General features: G+C 36.2%; 1 protein-coding gene across 14 annotated transcripts in view; it reads left to right on the top strand.

The window, feature by feature from the left end:
• Nucleotides 1–2,318: 2,318 nt before the first annotated feature.
• cast (calpastatin) overlaps nt 2,319–21,844 on the top strand; it is a 32,801-nt gene continuing 13,275 nt past the window's right edge. For 7 of the 14 annotated variants that reach the window (XM_087801063.1, XM_087801057.1, XM_087801056.1 and 4 more), the window contains exons 1-2: nt 7,654–7,812; nt 20,651–20,719. In XM_087801063.1, the coding sequence (XP_087657189.1) occupies nt 7,738–7,812; nt 20,651–20,719 (144 nt within the window). In that variant the 5' untranslated portion in view covers nt 7,654–7,737. Of the gene's footprint in view, nt 2,403–2,585; nt 2,719–2,987; nt 3,146–7,653; nt 7,813–15,380; nt 15,489–20,650; nt 20,720–21,844 lie in introns of those variants that run through there. The other 7 variants (XM_087801060.1, XM_087801050.1, XM_087801061.1 and 4 more) reach the window with 4 other exon arrangements.

Below are 21,844 nucleotides of genomic sequence, written 5' to 3'. Positions count from 1 at the left end.
GCAACCAACTGTAATTGAACTGAAATCAATAAGGCGCGGCTAATAGACGTGTAAGTGCACATCCTGTTGATGCAACAATACTAGTAGTTTCCAACCCTTTTGAATGTAGCATTCACATGACTGGTTAATATATAAACAAACGTCTAAAGCAATCATAACTAGAAAAGCACTAAGATATGTTCTAGAAATATACATTTGAAATGTAAATTAAAATATGTTAAATTTGAATGAGCTTCAACAGGTGCAAGTAGAGTTTCAGAACCTCGGAAGAAAGTTTTTTTGGGCTCCATTTAGAGCAGGGATTCTGTATATTCACAAACTCATTTTATTTCACAACTCTTCAATGGTTTATCGATTCATATTACGACTGAAATGAGCATCATGATGTCTCAAGAGTAACAGGCTATTGTTATTTTAAAGATATATATATATTTTTTTCGAAACAAAACACCTTTCAGACATTAATTATCAATAGAAGAACATTTATATGATTTTTTTTTTTTTCTGTGCAGCCCGGTTACAATTCTATAACGGACCTGAACCGGTCCCCAGAGACCACTAATTTACAATATATGCTTATAGATAAGAAGTAAAAACCTTTCAGAAGCAAACAAAATCAAAGTCTATCCTGCCTATTTATTGTACATATACTTCTGACCATGTGTACCCCGCCTTTCGTTCCCCGCCATCTTCTTTCCTACTTTACATCACGGCGGGGCGACTGTGTGATAACGGACGACTGCGGTTTAATCATCTACACCACCTCATTGCATTGAGCTGCCTGTCTGAGCGAACAGTGTTGTCATGCCAACATCCTTTGTCTACTTTATTGTTACCGCGGACGCTCCGGTGAAGCTGAGGAGCAAATACTCTCCGACCTGTCTCAGTATTGATCAGTATATCCTACACATGTGCGTTCCTGCTGTGATAGAGCTGTATCCGGTCAGTTGACCGAACATTTTACCATTAACTTTATATTCTCACGTGTATTTCCTGCTATGTTAACATGTTTAATGTATTTCCCTAGCAATCCTAACTTATCTTGGATAAATGCTGGCACACAAACTAAAGACAATAATTGTGTAGGTAAAAGGATAATATGAATAGATATATAAACATTTATTTATTTAAAATTTGACATATTAGATTAAAAATAGGTTGAAATATTGAATTGATTAAGCACCAATAAGATGTATCTTCAAGTGAAAAGGTTAATCGAAACAAATGTCAACTCTTATCAGGGAGAACTGCGAAATGTCTTGAGATCCTGGTCTGCATTTGAATGGAAACTCTGCAGTGTGATAAGGTGTAAATGTTACGAGGGGTTACCCCCTTATCAAGCTGAGAGAAGGTCAGATGGACAAAGGCCTGGAGAGAATGTCACCTATTCACTTTAACTCCTTGTACATGAGATGCTGAAAGAAACTTGAGAGTGGAGTCTGTTATCAGCACGGAAACTGGGAACAGAGGTCAGAGGAAATTTGAATCTTGTTTTGCCGATTTTTCAGCCATAATTTTATTCACTTATGAATATAATTGTAATGGAAAAAAAACACAGTTTGATTAAAGGTGATATATTTTAACGTTGAAAGTGTTAATGTATAACTTTTATAGATTGAGGCAGTGTGTATATATTAGTATTTACATGGTTTCATCTGGAATCCAAGAATTATAAATAAATAAATAAAAATGGAAAAAATCAATAATAATAAAAACAAATCTTGTATTTCATACTGTGAATGGGAGTGCAAAACGAAGTATAATTAAAGCAAAATAAAAAAATCAATGAAACATATTTTCAAACTCTAAAAATAAGCTTAAATTATTTTCCCTCTAACAAAAATAAATAAATGAATAATCATTATGCATTTGGTGCATTTAAAAACAGTATTTGTATCTACACGGACCCTATTTCCTCATGCACGTGAGTCATCAGGCGGCAAGTATGTATCTCGAAACGGGTAAATTATTATTATATTTTATTATGATTCTGCTGTGTTGTATTCCATACAACAAGAAAAGTTATCTTATATTGGTCTTTAATAATATATACATATATATATTACACACGCTAACTTACTTACTTACTTACTAATATGTATTTGAAGGTATCGTTGCCGTTAAAAGTAAAAAAAAAAAGAATAAACGAGTGAAGGTACTATTTATTTTGAACACGTTTTTATATTTAAAAAAAATGTAGTTTGTGAATTCTTTGTTTAATGTTCAAAGTGTGTGCATGATTAAAATCGCTTATGTCTTTCCCACCACGCGACACTAGGGGGCAGCATTGCACTAACATCCCCCAGAGTGGAAAACAAACGTCAGCCCTCTCTCTACGGGCGTGTCTGTCCAAAAAAAAGAGAAAAAAAAAAAAACAACTTTCGGGGAAACATTCACCCGCTGTAAGTTTTTAAAACTTCTATCTGCCATGAATGGAAATAAAATAAATGTGTTGTTGCAACTTCAAAAGAGTTTAAATATGGAACTCTAGTCGTGTGTTTAAAACCAGTTGTTGCACATATACGCACTTGAAAGTGACATGTATCGTGTGCCAACTGCTCTGATGCCAGAAGTTTCTTCAACAGGAGGAGCAAGTTATTTCGCTGCCTTCTGATCTACCCTTCGGTTCTTCACATACAGAAAAACTTGACCTGAGGAAAGATGCCACACAAAAGGAGAGGACATGGACATCACAAACAGAAGAATGAGGCAGACGAGGTGAGTAAGATGTTACCTTCTGATAAAAAAGACCAGCAGTGTCAAAACGTTGTGCAAGCAACTTTCTAGTTTCACCCACGTAGGCAGCGGGTGAGTAATCGCCATTAAGGCAGCGTGTTTCAACAATAGAACTCAAGTTCCTTCCTTAAAAACTAGTCTGCCACTAAGGGAGTCTGTGGGTGGGACACTCAAACATTCACGTTAATGCCTGATAATTCTTCAGAGTTCATTGGCAGGGACAGTTCTGTCATCTCCCAGAAACAGCCTCTGTACAAGCGTGACGGTGTGAAGTGTGGGGAGTGGCACACTATCTTAGCAGGCTCCTGCAGTGAGGACTGTCAGGACTGTCAGGCGTAACCTTTATATTCCAGGACTGCGTTTCACCTCTTAATCCCTCATCATGGCTTACGCTGCTTTCTGGGAGTTCGTAAGTACTCTCTCCTCACTTTACCTGCATCTCAACCCTCGGGCCAAGCTTTTTAATAACTCTAAAAATGAGGTTTTGGCACTTCTTTCAGACGCTTAATTTATTACACCTATCAAACTTTTGCATTTGTTCAAAGGATTCTTGACAACATTAAAATATGCCAATCGTCATTAATAACAGTGGAGGTATGTGTTTGTTTGAGGACTTCATGGCTGGTTATTCATTAAACTCAGTTATCAGGAAATTAACCCGTGTAAGCGACAGATACATTAACAGACGGTTGACAAATGAAACTTAAACAAAGAGAAAGGTCTCGACTGGTTGCATCCTGTTGAGAATGTCTTTTTTTTTTTAACATCCTTTGACAAACCGAGGCTTATAATAACAAACCACTTTTTTGAAGCAGCTTGGAGATGTCTCTGTGAGGAGAAGTTTCCTGGGAAATAATTAATATTCCTGTGTGTGTCTCTCCGAGTTTACTATAGTAGCCTCAGGTGTGGTCCAAGTTAAAGTCCAAGAGCAAAACTATTCTCACTGTCTGAAGGGAGTTACACTCAGGCATTCCAACAATGGGTTCAAAGGAAATCTAGAGCGAGGGTCCTCAAACCTTTTTCTGCCCCCCACAAAAATATTTGGTGCTGCAACTGGAGAATGAGATAACAAATTATGTTTCGTTATGCTTGTAAATGAAAAGCTGTCTTTTTATACTAAATTTGACCAGTCACTGAAATAGTACAGCTATTTTTATTTATGACGATCATATAATCTCCTCAGTGGTGATAATAAAAGTTCTTCTACATGGACCACTAGAATGCCCCTCACACTCTCAGTTGAAGTAAAAATACTGCTCTTCAGTATGACCGAGGATGACCAGAGAAGCTAGGAGACGTTTCTGAGGAGAAGGAAGTCTGAGCCTTATTTATTTCCCGTGAAAGTGGCAGAACATTTACGAATGGATGAAGAAATGAATAGAATAATATTTGAACAGATTATTCTGGCCTGTTTTGTTTTACTAAATAATCTAGCTTGTTTATTCCTTTTTCCATGCTGAATGTACATGTGTTCTGATAAAACCAAATAATAATTCCAATTGGAATTGAAATGAAAACATTATTTTTAAACTGTGACAGAAATATAAATTCCATATGAAAAGTTAGTTAATTGTAAATGTCATTTATAGGGATGTTTTTTTTTTATTCAACCAGTTGCTGTATCAGCACCATACACAATAAATAATTTAATAACAACTATTTTGATAAATTAAGTTGAATTAATGACCTGCTTGTGTATATTATATATACTTATATTTTAACTAACTTGTGATTCAAACTCCATTAAACATTTTGCAAACATATTGAGCCAGTATTAAGTATTAGTAGAAATGTCAAAATGTTCTAAATTTAAAAACTAGAATAAGGAAAGTATAGCTTTTATACAGCAACACGTCAGTACATTTAAACAAGGTATTAAACAAATAGAATATACAATTATAGCTTATATTCACTGTTATAAAGAGGTTCAAACATTTAGATTTTTACAACGAAAATATATTTTGCCATTTTGATCTTAACATTTAAAAAAGATTTCCTTTCAATTGCAATTAGGAGAATTATAGCATTCATGTCTGGGCCTGTCAAATATTATCCTAATAATTTTTCTCAAGCGGTCTGGGTTGATGTTCTTGTTCTCTTTGTTTGTTTGTGTTCTGGGCCGTAAAATTTGTTGCTGCACCCATTTAGATTTTTTTAGATGCTGATGCATAAACTTGGTATGATTGACACTGATCAGTTATTCATCTGGATGCAAACAACAAGTTCTTACCAGATTTGGCACCCTGTGATGATATTAGTGTTTCTGTGCTGCACCTTTATTCCAAATTGTACCCTGCGGTTATGTCACTATTGCTGAGTCTGAAATAGACAAGGTGATAAATCGTCGGTGTTTGTCTCCCTCTGCTGAGCCCTCTGCTCATAGTTAGTTAGTAATAAATATTTGTCTGCAGCTGTTCTCAACATGCAAGTCCACAATCTGGATGTTTTTTAATGCAGTTGTTTTATTTATTTGGAGTTTAAACCTATCTTAAGGGTGTGAACTGTACTTTCTATTTTAGCATGATTGTCGACACGTGAAGTCTTTAGGACTGATCCACTTGGCAGAGAGCCAGCAGCGACTTATAGCTCTAAATATAAAGTTAGGTTATTTTGTTAAGTGTCATCTTACATCCATCAAGATTTGACATGCTGGGCCAGACAAAAACCACCAGAGACGACATTCCCCTGAAGGTCCGACAAGGCATTATCATGCTGCACTGGCAGGTTCTACAGGCTGTGTGAGTCTTGCCAGGCATGAGAACTAAAACCATGCAGACAGAGGCGTGTCAGGCGGGGCGTGGGCTTGAGCAAATTAACAGTGAATGTGCATGAACTTGTATCTGTGACATGTTTGCAGACCAGTGTACAGGCATGCAAGTGCTTTTGGTCGAACGATGACATACTTCTTCAGCAGGGTAGACAACACCTTCAGACCCTTTAATTTACTACTTGTTTCACAAACTAATACAGATTTGGATTTTTGTAATATGTGAAACACAAATGTACATAAGTAAGTAATTAATTATTCAACTGGAACACAAGTTTATTTAGTATTTTTTGCATAAAAGCATTACGATAATTTCTCTTGTGTTGTCATCTTATGTGTCCTAAAGCAGCAGCTTCTGTCCAGTCCCAAAAGCATTGATTTGAGAACTGATTGGGAATCATATTATATTAATGGAGGCAAACACAGTCACATAAATAAACCACATTTTACACACCCTTAATATATTTTAATTTAATAATATATTAAATAATAATTTGAATAATTTTGAATAAATAAATGAATGGATAATTTGGGAAAAAGAACAATTTCCCGAAGGAGACCTCCTGAGGGATCAATAAAGTTCTACCTTATATGCACATATATAAAGCCTACGATGCACATTTCAAGCTCTTTTGGCCTTGAGTTTGCACTTTGAATTGTTTAAAACCACAGCAGCATAGTTCATATCGTCTTTGAGGTTGTGTATCTGAATCAATGTTGGCAGTGTTGTAATCACAACATAGGATTTCTAAGGTGGCAGTACAAAATAGAACAATGAAATAAGATAATACATAAAATAATAATGGAATAACAGAACCAAACACCAAGACAGCCATTCTGTGGAGCCTAATATGAGTCACCTGCTGTGGTTATCATTTTTAATCCCAACTTCATTAAGCTCTGAGTATGCTGAGGTGTGTTTCTTGAAACAAAAAGCTTTGTCTGTGCTTCTGATTGTGACTCACTCTCAGAGTCTGATTGGTCCGTCCACCCATGGGTGAGGTGAACAAAAAAACAAAACATCTTCAAAACGGTTGAGGTGTTTCGCAGTCACATGCAGGAAAGCTATTGTGATGAAAATATGAAGCAGGTTCCATCTGTCATGCAGCAATGAAGTCTGGTTCGTTTCGGATAAGTCAGAGATTCTGCTGAAGCATGAGACATTTGCGCTCTGTCGCTTTAAATCAGGGTGTGTCCCTCTTGATGGGTTAAAGTTTTATGATCGCAGGGAAAAGCCACACAGGTGGAGTTACAAGAATATCTTGGTTACTGATGTAAAACAAAAACAACTTTATCGACAATCCTGTGGCTACTGACAGGGTTTTGCGTACACATTACTTACATTTGGCACAACTTAATTACTTTTAATCTTAGCTACAAATGTGAAATGCTGAGCACCAGGACATTGTGCCCATATAAATATAAAATAATAATTTAAAATATATAATATTGATTAATTATATAAGTGATTGTAAAGAGGCATATCTTAACACTTAACACAAACTAATCTGAATGCAAAGAAATGGTTTCCAATTTGTTATGCATAAATCATGTGTACAGTAGTTAACATACAGCTGCAGCAATGAGTTTACTGAGAGGGAGTGAGACATGGAAGTATGTAAGAAGTATTGAAAAAACTTCACTTGCTAATTTGAAAAAAAAAAATCAAATAAATTAGAGAAGTGACAGTTAGTTATAACGTATTATTGTATGATCTATACCTGTCTTTTTAAAATGTTTACCTGGTTATATAGTTGAAAAGTAGATGTGTTTTTTCCCATTTAAACTGCTATTTCGCAGACATAGCTTTCAAAAATACACCAAACCAAGTTTATATTGAAGATACCTTTTTGGATACAATTTCAAACAAACATTTCTGCTTTAAGCTTTTGGAGTTTAATAACATTTCTCAGGTTTAAAGACAACAACAATTAGAGAAAGACATTGGTGTGTGTTCTAGTAAGCAGTGGTGTCCGTTTCCCTCTGGACTAGCATGGATGTAGCCGCTGGTCAGGTGGGTGTCAGCTCCTTATAGCCCCAGAGAGTTTGGTAGATTACACATGTGAGCCTCCCCTCCTTTCCTGTCCTCTCCACGGCCACACCCCCCCTTTCCTCCCTTCGCCCTCCCCCTCTCGTTCTCATTCCCTCCCTCGCGTGGTGGAAACATGCTGCAAGCCGACAGTCAAGGCAGAGGCTGAGGGGTGAGAACACACTAAGAGGAACTTTGGGCAAACATGGGGCAGATACTGAGCTGGATCCGAGGACCCCGGGATACTCCGGGCCTCCAGGATGTGTCAGTGGAGGAGCAGGTGTGTACCTCTTTTAGTGTGTTTGTGTGTGTGTGATTTTGGAACACTTAGATAAGTCTCTAATTGAGTCTTTTTTTGTGTTATTTTAAATAAAGTTACTGCTTCTACAGAAGTTAACTGGGTTTCAACAGTAAGCTGAAAACTTTTTAGTAATAAAAACACTCACTGAAAATCTGTCTTGGCTTTAATCCAACTCTGACTTCTGGAATGTGAGCAGTTCTGCCGCTGCGAGTGGACTGTGTGCGTTCATGTGTTGCAGTAGTCAAATCTTGAACGGGACACTGCTTGCATTGTTACCAACAACAACATTTCAGGTCTTTCAAACTGAAATATGGATTTTTTTTCTGAAGTTTTCTATGACGTCTCCTGTGATTGAGCAGCTGTGGAGCAATCTGGAAGGGTGTGTTTACTGGAGGAGGCTCAAAAGTACGTTTTATGCTCTGTAAACCAACCCTAGTCATATTCGCAATTCAGACTTATCTCGCCTCTGACAGTTCTTCTGGACTTTGTTATCAGGGCTGGGTTAAGGTCATAAGGAAAACGCTTAGATATGCTGTAGCTGATATTGGAGGAAGCAGCCACTGGACAAACATACCCAAATGGCACATTAACGATTAAACAAAGACATGAACGTTTCCTGGTACTTTGTGAAGTTGTTTTGTTGTTGTCCAATTTTTCCCTGCATACTTTATTAATGACGGCTGGGGCAGCAGTAGGGAGGATCAATACTGAGAGAATTTCAATAGCAACATAACAGGCAGATGGACATCATAAAACACTTTACAGGCCAAAAGGTTCGATGCTGTAAAAAAAATCTTGGACAGGAAACACTCGATACAAAACAAACAAATCTGGTGGCTGTTGTTGTTGAAGCTACTTCCAGACTAGCTTCAACAACAAATTTTAGGAGTGAGGACAAAAGTGAGCATCCACTACCAAAAGTATTTGGGATCCAGATAGTAATCTGCAACACCAAACAAATTGCATCATGTTCCTTGTCACATCATAATTAGAGTTATTTAAAATATAGATAATTGTTTAAATACTGGCGATCAATTAATAACAAACTAAAAGCTCGGGAAAAAAGACAATTTAAAAGCTTCATTCCTGCTTATCTTCTCAGATAAGTGAAAACTGGCTGAACAACACCAGATGTTGTAGATAGCATATGGTGAGAAAAAGAAAAGTGTACTAAGGAATGTCAAAACCTAACAGAAATATTTGCAAGTCTTTCTCACAACTTCTGGTCAGATTCCTTTAATGCGGGGAAACCCTTTAGAATAATTTAAAGGAATATGTGACAGTTTTCTTAAGAATGGAGATGTCATGGGAGAGATCCATGGATTCCACATGTACGAAGTAAATACAAAATATGGGTGAAGGATGTTTTGGTTTGGCCTCCATAGCAACCAAAACCTAGTTAAGTTGCATCTATTAATAAAGAAGTCTGGTGAACTAGAAAGAAGACTTTAAGTATGAATGCGAAAGATTCTAAAGATCTGGGACTTTGTAGTCTAGAAAACAGCAATAGTTTTTGTTAACTAAGTAATCAAAGTTACTAAAAGTTTGGAACTGAATTGTTAAACCAATGGGTTTTCTCAATATTAGTTGGTATAGTAGATTCTTTAAAATATTTTATGGCTTAACTAGTAAGTTAGAGTGAAATAATTATTTGTCTTTCGCACAAAAATGTCTGACCTGAGTTATTTGAACTTTGTTGTATCAGGAATGAGCATTTACCTTTAGTATTATTTGGTCACGTGAAATGAATCATGTGATATTGAAGATAATCTAATATCAAAATAGCCATTGAGTTGTTAGTGTTTCTCTTTTTGTGCCCTGGCCAGCTGGGTGTGTTAGCAGTTGATGTCGAGTCACAAGGTGTTGAACCTCATTTATAACCACAACCTGTTTCTCTGCTGGCATGTTTTCTAATTACCAAAAGCAGATGTATAAACAGACAGACAGAGAGTCTGTATTGATGAGTTACTTCAGCACGTGTGACGCAGCAACAAACCCTCAGGCCCTGCCTCTGCCTCTCTCTTTCTTCCTCCCCCCCTCTCTCTCTCTCACCCACTCTCATTCTCTTTTCTGTGAGGGCGAGTGTGTCTGTGTATGTGCATGAATTCAGACTTTCATTTCCTTTCTCGGGAAGAAACAGTTTCCTTTTATTTCCTGTTTAAAGTGTTTCCAAAAGGTCTGATCTGTTTTTTCTACCCAGCATGCCTCACTGATAGGCCTGACTTCACTGCTAACGCAACCTGACTGATCATAAACCTCACGGCCTCTCTGACACGTCTGTTATATAAAAGAGTGTTATAAGTCTCACCTGAAAATCTGCTCCTGCAGGATTTGGTTTTGTACAAACTTGTTTCTAGTTCTGCTCATTTGTTTTCATCACCTGGTGTGTTTCGGGGCCGCGTGATGTTTGTACCATTGACTAAGTCGAGGTAATGAAGACGTGCCAACACTTACTTGGAAACTGCAATATGATATAGTGATTGAAATTCTCAGCGTCAGACATCAGATGACATGACATCAGCCATGGTTTCTCTAAATGTTTTTGTTTTTGATGTTTGGTGGCGATAAAAAGTGTTGGTGCCGGTGTAAGTCAACATGAGGGAAAGTTAAAATCACTACCAGGAAAGCAGAGGACATCTACGTCTGCGGTTGCAGATGACGAAACCAGAGAGGGAGGTTCAAACTGTGGTCACAACTTTGCCACGAGTTCATGAGTATGTTCTAAGATTCTTTACAGTCATTGAACCTCGATTCCTTAACAAACTTGGTGCGCTACAAGTTTACAAAATAGACTTGGTATGTTTATTGATCTAAAATAATGGAATAATGGAAACTGACACGGCAATCTAGAAGTGGGGAATTATATTGGTTAACTAGGAAGTGTGAAGAGAACTTATGACGTATGATTTTTCAGTAATAGAACTGATTAACAAAATAACCTGAAATAAACTTCGACAGCTAATAAACTTTTTCAGTCCTGGAAAATTGGGCAGCTCAAAAGGAAAACCGACCTAATAAACTCTCGCAATAAAGACAGAAACTGACATAGTTAAATAATAAGTGTGAAACAGACTTGGTAGTCAAGAAAGTTTTTAATAGACTTGGTAAACGCTGCAAATTGTCAACGTACTGCAACTGTTTTAGCACGTGCATCATGGACTCCCTAAATGTTTTTGTGTGACGTTTCGATGACCATGAAGATGAGAAGTGAGCATTCATTTTTAGATGTGCTCAGTGTTGGTGCCAGTGTGAGTCAAGATGAGGGAAAGTTAAAATTAGCGTCAGGAGACCACCATTTACGTTGGTGGGTGCAGATGACGAAACCAGAGAGGACGGGTCAAGCTGGGGTCATAACTTTGCCAGGAGTTCATGAACAATTTTTAGGATTCTAAACAGTCATTTGAACTGAAGACTGAGACAAAAATCAATTTGGTATTGTTCTAAAAAACACTTGAAACCAAAAGTTGGCAGCAAAAAAAAAGGCTTTTCAATAGACAAGGAAGTTGGGGATTGGTTTGGTAAACTAAAAAGTCTGAAGACAACTTGTTGACGTAGGAGTTGGAAAACAATACTGGTAAACAAAATGACCAGACATTTACTTGGAAAACTAGAAATGTGCAACAGCCTTTGAAAATGATGCAAAACAGATGTGGTAAACTCTGATGTTGGCTAATGCTTTAGTTAACTAATGAGGAAACAGATTTGGTGGTCAAGAAAGTCTTAAAGAGACCTGGTAAACTATCAAGTCAAAATAAATTTGGTAAAATAGGTAGTAATCTATACAAAATAGAAACTCTGCACCATATACTCAGTAGACTAGGAAGTCCAATTGACTTGTAAAAATAGGAGGTGAAGGAAGATATCGAAGAACAATAAGGAAAAGACTTGGGTAAACAGCATCTTCCCACATACATACTGTAGGTCATAATCTTTCACACAAGTCTCAATACAAATATTTATTAAACTTAACATCCCGTTGTTCTGTACTTGTGTAAAAATTAGCAAACATGTACTCCAAAGCCAAAGGAAATTTGCCAACCTTTTTGCCAGCGGAGTTAAGTCACAAATTGCTTCCGCTTCAGCTCAGTTTCTCTCGGGATTCTGTTGGGATGTAAATAAAAACAATCACAAACACAACATTTCCTCTGATGGCCAAATAAGGAATGTATTCATGGACTCACACGCTGATGAGTCACTAAGCACTTCATAGTCAGTATTTCATGTCACGTGTAGTGAATGTTGTCTCGTTTATCTCGGGGCTGAAGCTCTGTTGAAGTGTGTTGTTGAAGAAAGTAGTGAAAACTGTGGCTGTCAGCGAGTATTGATAAAGAATTCAAAGAATTGTTTTTAACGATAAAACCGTTGACAGTGATGAGGTTGAAGATGCCATGATGATGACTCCCCAGATGAATGTTGTAACTTTTAGAAGAGATGATAAGTAGCTGAAAAAAAAGATAAAATAGCTTATAAACATCTGACAATATAATGTAACACTCGGTGTGAAATGTTTAAATTTTGTAATTTATTATGGCTAATTCATTTTTACCCTGCTTTAAGAAAAAATATCATGATAATGATCATCTGTGTGTCAGAAAGGAAGTGAGCAGAGCTGGAAAGTGAACCTTGTTTAGTTTAACAAAAATGCCCATTTTCATAACATTTTTAAGGATACCTTTGGGATTCTTGAGACAGAAAAAACTGAAATATAAATTATTGTATACTGTTTTTAAAAGGTTATAGGCATTTGTTAGTTATGTCATGATGAGAGTTGTAATACTTTTGTGATAACCAATTTTTGAAAATTAAGTTACAAGATAATCTATTTAAAAAAAAACATTTCAATCAGAATAGTGAGGGTTAATGTCAAAGTGGAGACGATGTGTTAATATTTAACAGAAAAATAGCAACGCTTGACACATTTTGACCTTCTAGCAGCGTCTCTTAAAACACAAGACAGTAAACTAAGCACTTTTAATTATATGTTTTTTTAAGATGCCTTATCCTTCTGTCAACATACTTATCAATTATATTTGGACTCTTTTAATGAGCAGCTGAGTTCAAGTGTTAAATACTTGAAGTGATAAGCTTTGTTTCTCACAGATTCATTTGGGAAACTTGATATGACTTATTCAAGAGGTTCAAAAGCGAGTCAACTGGACTGTGTAGAGTTTGATACGAGTTCTCCTCCAACTGATAGCTGGTAGATGTTGTCTGTGTGGGAGCGGCAGAGATTATCTCATTAGCTGTCAGCGCACATACGTGTTACTGAGGCAAAAGTATTTGTGTCCAGGGTGAACCAGTTGTTCTTTCACAGGAATTTCTGTCACTGTCGTCGTCTCAAAACAACAACACTTGGGTTTAAGAAAATTGTTTTTTTTGCTGCTTAAGTAGATTTAGCCTAAGGTTAAAATAAAAATAAAAACTGATTATATACTGATCCACTTGACACGTTTTGTCATGTTTAAATCATCACTTCAATACTCATAGATTATGACCAGCTTCCTTCTCAGAGTTTCAATGGGAGGAATCTGAAAGAAAGATGTCAGAAATTAATATATTAGTCATGTGAAGAAGTTTGGAGACAAAGTTTGAGAGAACAGATAGTGTTGGACCAAGATTGTTTGGGGATGAAAAATATGGTTTTGGGTAGAAAACCTGACCCCTTAAGATAGATAACCAAAAACACTATTTCTAATGAGATAATTGGATGTTGTTAGTACCCTAATTGTACTGGATGATGATTTTTCATCGAGCGCCCAGCCTTTCTTTTTCTTAAGAAAGTACGCGTTGACTTTTCTGTTCCCTAATTCAGTACTTTATGTTATTTATTTTTGATTTAATGAACATGTTTAAAAATATATGTGGCTGAGATAACTGACCCACTCGAGTCACAACAATAGATCTTTAACATGGCATTTGCGAACTTGACATTTCTAAAGAAAAGACAGTGAGGTCATAGTTTTTGCAGTGAAGTGTTAAAGACACAAGGGGGCGCTGATCAAATAAAACCCTTGAAAACACATTCTTGGGTGGAGTCAAAGAACCTAGTCAAAATGTGTCAGCTGGCGTATTTGATAATTCAACTGGTTAGAATCGTGCTGAGAAACGACTAGTTAACTTTCTAATTCTTATGAATCGACTTGAGTTACTTTGAATCAAGTCCTTAAACAGCAAAGCTGTTTTTAGCAAAACAAAAATCAAAATGATCATTATGACAGCTAACAATGTCAACTTAAAATTACAACATTACAATAATTAATTATGTTCTTAAATACTCATATAGGAGGATTCTCTGAGTAAAGCGAGGACATCTCCGCATGTAACTGGGTTAATTTAGTCATTTGGTTCATTTAAGCCCCTGTTTATATAGTATCACATGCATATTTAATGACACCTTCAAAAAAGCTGAGTACAACTCATCTATTTCAACTTTTTACAGGTTCCGTTAAAACTTTTAAAAAAAACGACTAATCGTTGCCAACTTCTTAGGTGAGCTGGGTGTGGGCTGCACACACTGGGAGTGTTGTAAATAGCTGTCAAATAATTATAAAGATATATAGAATGAAGGTTGTATATGATCATTTTGCTAAATAATACAATTCAAAAAGATAAATGCAGTCAATGTAAATTATATTGTTTTATAGAATAAAACAAAAATGTATATAATAAATGTAAAAATATAATGTATCAAACCTTAATACAAATTACAAATCTATCTTTCCCTGTAGAAAAGTGAATTAAAACATGTCTACTCACTTTCATTCTGACACTATGGAGGGCCAGTCTGGACAAGAGGACAATCGTTTAAAAGGCAGGAGTTTAGCTTCCTCTTAGAGATCTTAGAGTCTATTTTAATTTTTGATGGTTACTCAAGAAACAATTAGAAACTTAGTAATTATATTGCTGCATATCATCCCAACTGTCTCTGTTTTTATTATTCAAAAATATATATTTTATGATAAAACTTCATGTTTTTATTCATTATTGATGTATTTTACTATCTCAATATATGCTCCCTCTGGCTTAAATGTTCCAGGTGCAAATATACTTTAAATCTTTGTTATTTTTAGACCTTTTAACACACTTTACTCTCTGTCAACTTTATCAGTAAATAAATCAGGTATGTGTTGATTATTCTGGTCTTGTGGATAATATATTTTGTAACTTTTTCAGTCTTCTGCGAGCTCTCTGTTGTAGCCCCTCCCCGGCCACTCCTCCTCTTTACTTTCCAACCACACAGACTCTGCTGCTCACAGATTCCAAAGCTGTGAGTGTGTCAGGCACACCCAGACTCACCCGACAACACCAGTTCAGCAGATATAAAGAAACGGCCCAAGTCTAGGACAGGCTATTACATCGCCAAGGGACACCCTGGCTTTACAAAACCCGCCGCTCCTTCAAGCTAGTTTATTTAGTTTTTCGTGTCAGTGAGCAGGAGGCGTGGTCCATGACGCATGCCTGCTGGCAGAAGAGGAGGTGCCTGATCAGCTCAGGCTTGTTGTGCAGCTTCTAAGAAGGCGGAGCCAGAAGTTGTCCACTGCTGGGTGTGTGTGTGTGTTTGCATGAATTGCTTTGATATTAGTCCACTGAGATAACTCCAGAGAGTTCCTGGGTTTCACCTATTTAGAGGATACACACTGACCAGCAGACACATGGTATGTATTCAGACAGACTTTACCTTCAGAGCTGACTTCTGTTTACGTCTGTGCAGTCAGATGTAGCTTCCTGTTTGACTCGAATTGAAGTTTGTTGTGTAGAATTTGGGCCTAGGAAGTGGAAAGGGGGTGGGTTTTGAGTTTGTGTGTGGCATAAAGTTGTCAAATCTCTCATGAAGACGGTTGCCATGATGGAAAAACAAACAGTTGGGTGGTGAATCAACACAAAACAGTCTGTTGCGATTTGTCGTCAGGAAATCGACTCTGTGTTCTATATATATGCAGCGTGTCATTTGTTTTCTAGAAATCCATGCCCGTTTTTTCTCTGTTCAAACTGTCAAGCAGAATCGAGGGTGCAGATTTCAGTTATCAAGATGCATGTTAAAATTGAAAATAGCTTTTTTTGGTATCTTATTCATGCATTCTGGGGTAAAAACTGCCCTGCAAAGTCAGATGTTTGATCTTCTGATATCCCCTAGAGCAGCAGTATTACCCTGAACTGGGCATTTTCTATCAAAAGCACTTTTAACACCAAGCAAACTAAAGCAACAGTTGTGTTTTTGAACATTATAAAAGCCAAACAAACTATTGCTTTACTAAAACAAAAAACTGTAAATATATCACAAATATACAGTATATACTCCCCTTTTCTAATGTATTGCCTTGATAAAATGTATAGATTTTAATAAGAGTTTTTTAACCAAAGACACCTGTTCTGAGCGGCTTCGTTTTAAGTTTTCTAAAAACAAATAAAACGTATTACCTCTGCCAAGGACATTATGTTAACTATCGGAGCCAATTAACTAAATAAAATATTAACTTATTTAAACTTAATTTAAATAGCGCTACTGTTGCATGCTATCCTATTCATCTCATTGCTTTCAGCAGCATTTAAAATGTATAAGAAACTATGAGGCGGACGTGTGTCATTTCCTTTTTTTCTCTATAGATTAACTGTTTCCTCTCTGCAGCTCCGATCAGTCTGTGTGAACGGGGGAAAAAAATTGACTTTGTGGGAAATCTAAGATTGTTTGGTCGTTTCGCTTCGTCCCTTTATTAAACTGATCCAGTCCGGATATCACCCAGTGGCTACCTTTTCACCTCTGACCACCAACTCTATTTAAAAGTCGTTTGGCTCAGAGGTTATTTCCAGCAGTATTCACACGCGTGTGTTTGTCAAGTGTGGCTCAGCCTTTGTCATTAGTTTTGAAAACGGTGTTGGGTAAGGACCTGATCCTCTGCATTGTTTCCGTTCATGACTTGAATTGAAGGGTGAAGTGCTTTTTGGGTGCCTATGTAAAAGAGCTGCTCCAATGGTTTGTTTCTCACTGATGAGTCAACACATTCAGGGCAGGAGAGGCAAGTCTTGACATACTGTATATGTGCATCAATGTTGGAAATAATTTTATGAATTTATTTATGTTTCTTATTCCTATCTTTGAGATATTTCTATTATTTAATTCATGAAAAAATATATACTGTATTATTGATGACTAAGACACAAATTGTGGTCTTTAATTTAAATTATAATAGAATTAAACATGTAGATGTGAGGTTCTTAAATCTCTGAGTGTGTTTAAGTAATTTATCATAAATATAAACGGGTTGACTGGTTTTGTTGAGCAAACTTCCTTCGCTTACAGTATGTAATAAATTACGTATTCTTAACACAAATAGCTGAGTCTCTGTTTATTGCAGAGTTACTATTTTACTCAGATCACCATTAACCATAATGAATGACTTTGGACCAAATCCCTCATGTGAAGAAATTAAGAGAAATCGAACTTGACATCTGTACATTGTGTTAATGGTTGCTGTCAAGTACTTAAAGGAATCTAACTCCTTGTTATTATTGGTGAATGAGGTTTAAAGAATTACTGGACAATAAAAGGAATCTCAGATAGTTTAATATTTGTGATGTAGCATTTGTCCATTTTTTGTGTTGCAACACGTCCTTATATTTTCCCCTTGGTACAGATATATGGAAACTATCGACTTCTTCTGCCAGACAGGGAAACTATCTGCCAGGTAGTGGATGCATTTTGTGTGCGTGTGCACATTCTGAGGTGGCAAAGTAACATGATGATGGCATAGGAAGAAGGGAAAACTGAAAAACCATCATCATGTGGTTTATTTTGTCTAGAACTGTCCCTGTTCTTTTTCCATGGTTTGGTTGTATGCTGCCTGAAAACCTCTGTTGTTCAACATTGTTTATGTTTTTTGTGGTGCAGCTGAAAACTTTGATCAATTTTCATCTATTATCTGAACTTTTACCAATAATTTTATTAAAAACTAACTTTTATATTGCCATCATTTACATAGTTCAAACTGTTTTATTTGCCTTGTGGAGACTGATCCTGGCATTTCTAACAGTAAGTAAACTTTAAACAGAAAATTATTATTTAGAATTTAATTTAGGAGTTTCCGGATTCATTGAATCGTCTCAGACATTTACAAGGAGATCAATACTGATAATAATGGCTTCAGTCCTTCTCCAGCCAGCCAGGGACTTGTTTATACAACAAGTCCCTTGGAGGTGGAGACTTCTGGAATTTATGATTTGCAGTGACAAACATCGATGCTTGACCAATCACAGCAAAGTATAGAATATAAGAGGTAGAATGTCAAGGTTTTATTTAGCTATTATGTGGCATCTAAACTATTTTCAATATATTAAAATAATAATTTTAGTAAAATATACAGTAATATTAAAATCCACCCAGTGAGCTGAATGTCCTTATGTCAATACATAATCTACATATATGATACTTCATTCACTGTAGAGTTGGTTTATATTGTCTGAACAATTCCAACCATTTGTTTACCTGTTAAGAAGCACTCCGGTGGATGTAGGAGCCTCACAGACCCAACACACGCAGGCGCAGAGGCTTGAACTGGCGTCTTTATAAACACATGCATGGGTGTGATTTGATGACTTTAAAAGTGAGAGGTGTGAGTTTAAGCTGATTCATCTCTTTTGTGAGCAAAGCGCACATGATGGGTGACTCATAGAATCATGACTGATACCTTCTTGGCATGTCATGCTTATGACTTGAGTTACCTTTTTATTCAAATCGCTTTATTGCACTTGTTCACTGAGTTCTAATCATGTTTTTTTTATGTTGACACTTGAATTCATTTTAATTTTGAAGAAAAGAAAATTGATGCAATTTCTAGCCACAATTTATTTTACTCAGAATGAGTTTGGAATGCATTTTGGGTCACATATTTCAGATGTTTACATCCTGTTTACTTGCATGTGAACTATCTTGTGAAATGTGGTGACAGTTCTGTATTTTCAGGGGTTGCCTGTTGTCCTTGTGACTCTTCTAAGTCAAGCCACTTCCCGGTTAAGTGTTATGAAGCCACTACACACCCTGTTTTTGCTCTGTTTTCACCATGTACTGTATGTGTAAAATGGAACACTAGGATGTGAGATAACGCGTAGACGTTCGACAGGCCCACTCACTCCGGTTTATTTGGGTTTTAAAAAAGGAAGATTTGATATTTTGGTCCTCTTTCATTCTTGCAGCCGCAGCGCTATCTTGTTTTTGGAGTAAACAGCGGAAAAATTGTATGACCCGACAACCAGCTTAGTCTTTTCTGCAACTGTGCATCCAAGCACCGACGCATATCAGACGTATATTGATAATATACTTTAACTGTCCTCCTGTCAATCTTTACTTAACCATGTCCTGTCTTTTCAACAACTTAAGATGTGCTTGAAGTTAAATTCCTCCTTTAAAATTAAATGTGGATTTAGGGCTCTAACTTTCAACCAGTCTCTAAAGAGTTATTCAAGGATGACCATTTGATTTGTAGGTCGATGTATATTTGGAATCATTCTTTGAAGGGGGTCCCCCTGGATCCATGGTAGTCAGGACTGGATTAAGGGAGAAACTTTACACTGGACCTTTTGGGAAACGTACAGAAATACATTGTTATTCTGTGGAACAAATTCTTTACGCACAGATTTTATTGCACTAAAAAAATCATACAACACTTATTATCGTCCATTCATTGTTTCCGCTTGTCTTGTTCAATTAGTCATGTCATTTTTCGTTAGTTAGCAATATGTTCTGTACAGACTGATTTAGTTTGGAATATTATATATTTCTGGTCATATGCATTCTCACAATCTGCTTGTATCGTCAGCCTTTTTGGAATGCATGCTTTTTCCCTCACAGTTTTTGAACCAGATTTATGCTAGAAAAACCAACAAGACACTCCTTTGTTCCTGCTACACAAACATACTTACGTAACACACAGCTGAGCAATGTTGCTGTGTGTGTTTAGCGTGTCATAAAAGTAGGCGCTTTACAATTATCTGTAAAATATCTGCTAGAGTACATCTGCAAACATACAGGTGAGGATGTGACTGAGCCCTAATTCATGCTAAAGACATGAAGACAGAGCTACATGTTGGCAGTGTTATGGCTAATTTGAAGCTAGCAGTCAAAAAGCAAAAAAATAAAACTGCCTGAATGCATTACTTAAAACGGAGATATAACTCGATCCTAAACATTCAATCATTAGAAAAAGTAGCACCTAGCTTAGAATGTATAATGTTAGATAAATTATTCATTTATATAATATGCATGAACTGAATGTTTCATATTTTGTTGACGAACGTTTGAGCTGAGTTTGTATGAATTACTATATATATATATATATATATATATATCTTTGTGGTTTTATGATGTAATGTATCTGTTAAATCTATCAGAAGTAAGGGTAAAGATGTTTTAAAGCTTTTTAATTATCAGTCCATTCTTTAATAGTTCAGTCTGTGAAAGGGTTCACTGCTTATTTTATTCTGATTTGTTTCAAACTGAAAATGTCTCAAGTAGTTTTCACATTGCAAATGCCACATACTATATATGTCAACATACTTGAACTAAACTAACTACAGCTCCACCTCATAGGATTCTTTCCACCTCACCCGGCTGTTGATGTAACATGTAATTTTTTTTTTTCGGTTGTCAAGGTAACCATGAAAACAAAAACAAACTACCTTTGGGGCTGTTAATGTGTTGTAACTTCTTTTTTTTGTCCAACTATAACACAACTTATTGAGCATATGTTGCTGTATAGTGTGTCATTGTATTTGGAAGATGCTGTTGTTATATATGGATATTGACAACATGTTTTTGTCTTTCTAGTCACACTCGAGCCAAACCACACCTAAACCGGCAGCTCAGGTCACCACAGTAAAGCCAGCTGAGTTTGAGGTAATGAACTCTCCTCCACAATAAAGGCATCTCTCTCCTCATATGTCCATGAACTTCTGTTCCTGTTGTACATTTCTGTGCTGCAGTCAGGAAAACCTGGCTGCTTGTGCAATCTTGTTGTATTGTTGCTGCCTTCCTGTTCTTGCACTGACTGAAACTGCCGTCTATTTTCTGCTTAACGCGTATGTTTGTTTTGGAGAAAACACTTGTGTAGCACAGATCTTAGTGCAGTGGTATTTATTTAAGATTTTTTTTAAAGCAAATGTAGTGGCTTTTATTATAAATGAATATAGAAAATAAATACTCTTTACAGTGTCAACACAAACACATAATCAGTTTATCAAGCCTTGAATTAATTTTAAAAGCTTTTATAATTGTAAAGACTAAAAACTGAAAATTAAATAATAAAAAAGAAGAGCTTAAAATATTGTTGAATAAATAAGAAATCCACCTTTATATATTTACCTACAGTACTTCAAAATATTCATGAAACACAAAATGTGCACAAGAATTCAGTCGAAGAAATAAATGCAAATATTTTCTACAAAAAAGGCTTGTATTTGCATTTCGAACCTTTCTATCCTGTGTACAGTGTATATTTGAAACGTTGAACTCTTGCTGTGCCAAATTCCGAGGCTGCTTTATGTTTTCACTTTTATAACCGCTGAATCTTATGAACCTTATACGAATAGGTGATGTATTGCTGCTTTCCTAATTTCAGCTGTTCTGTTTTCCACAATTTGTTCTGTAAGAGGATACATTTAAAAATAAATACATCTAAATGTCATTTAAATACCAGACAATATCAATATTAATTTTATAACCTATTAGTAGCTACTTAGACTCTCCTTTTTTAGATTGATGGAGTAATTTATCTGTTCAGAATCTTCAGTAAAGTTGGCACCACCACAGATTCCATCTTTGCATGTTAAAGCAACATTTTGACCTAATTTTTTTCTTTTTTTCACATGTTCTGTGATGTTGCCTTAGTTCTGATCAGTTATCTCTCGTGTAGTAGAACCCTGTAACCGAATTTAAATTATTTAATTTGCTATATAACTTTGTGAGTGTCACATGACCACCAAACTGTTATACAGTAGTACTGAAGTACTGAGAGACTTTATG

Source organism: Callionymus lyra, chromosome 10 (assembly GCF_982586985.1).
Source record: "Callionymus lyra chromosome 10, fCalLyr1.hap1.1, whole genome shotgun sequence".
NCBI lineage: Eukaryota > Metazoa > Chordata > Actinopteri > Syngnathiformes > Callionymidae > Callionymus > Callionymus lyra.
Note: the sequence above shows the minus strand (reverse complement) of the source record. Positions and strands in the feature narration are given on the sequence as shown.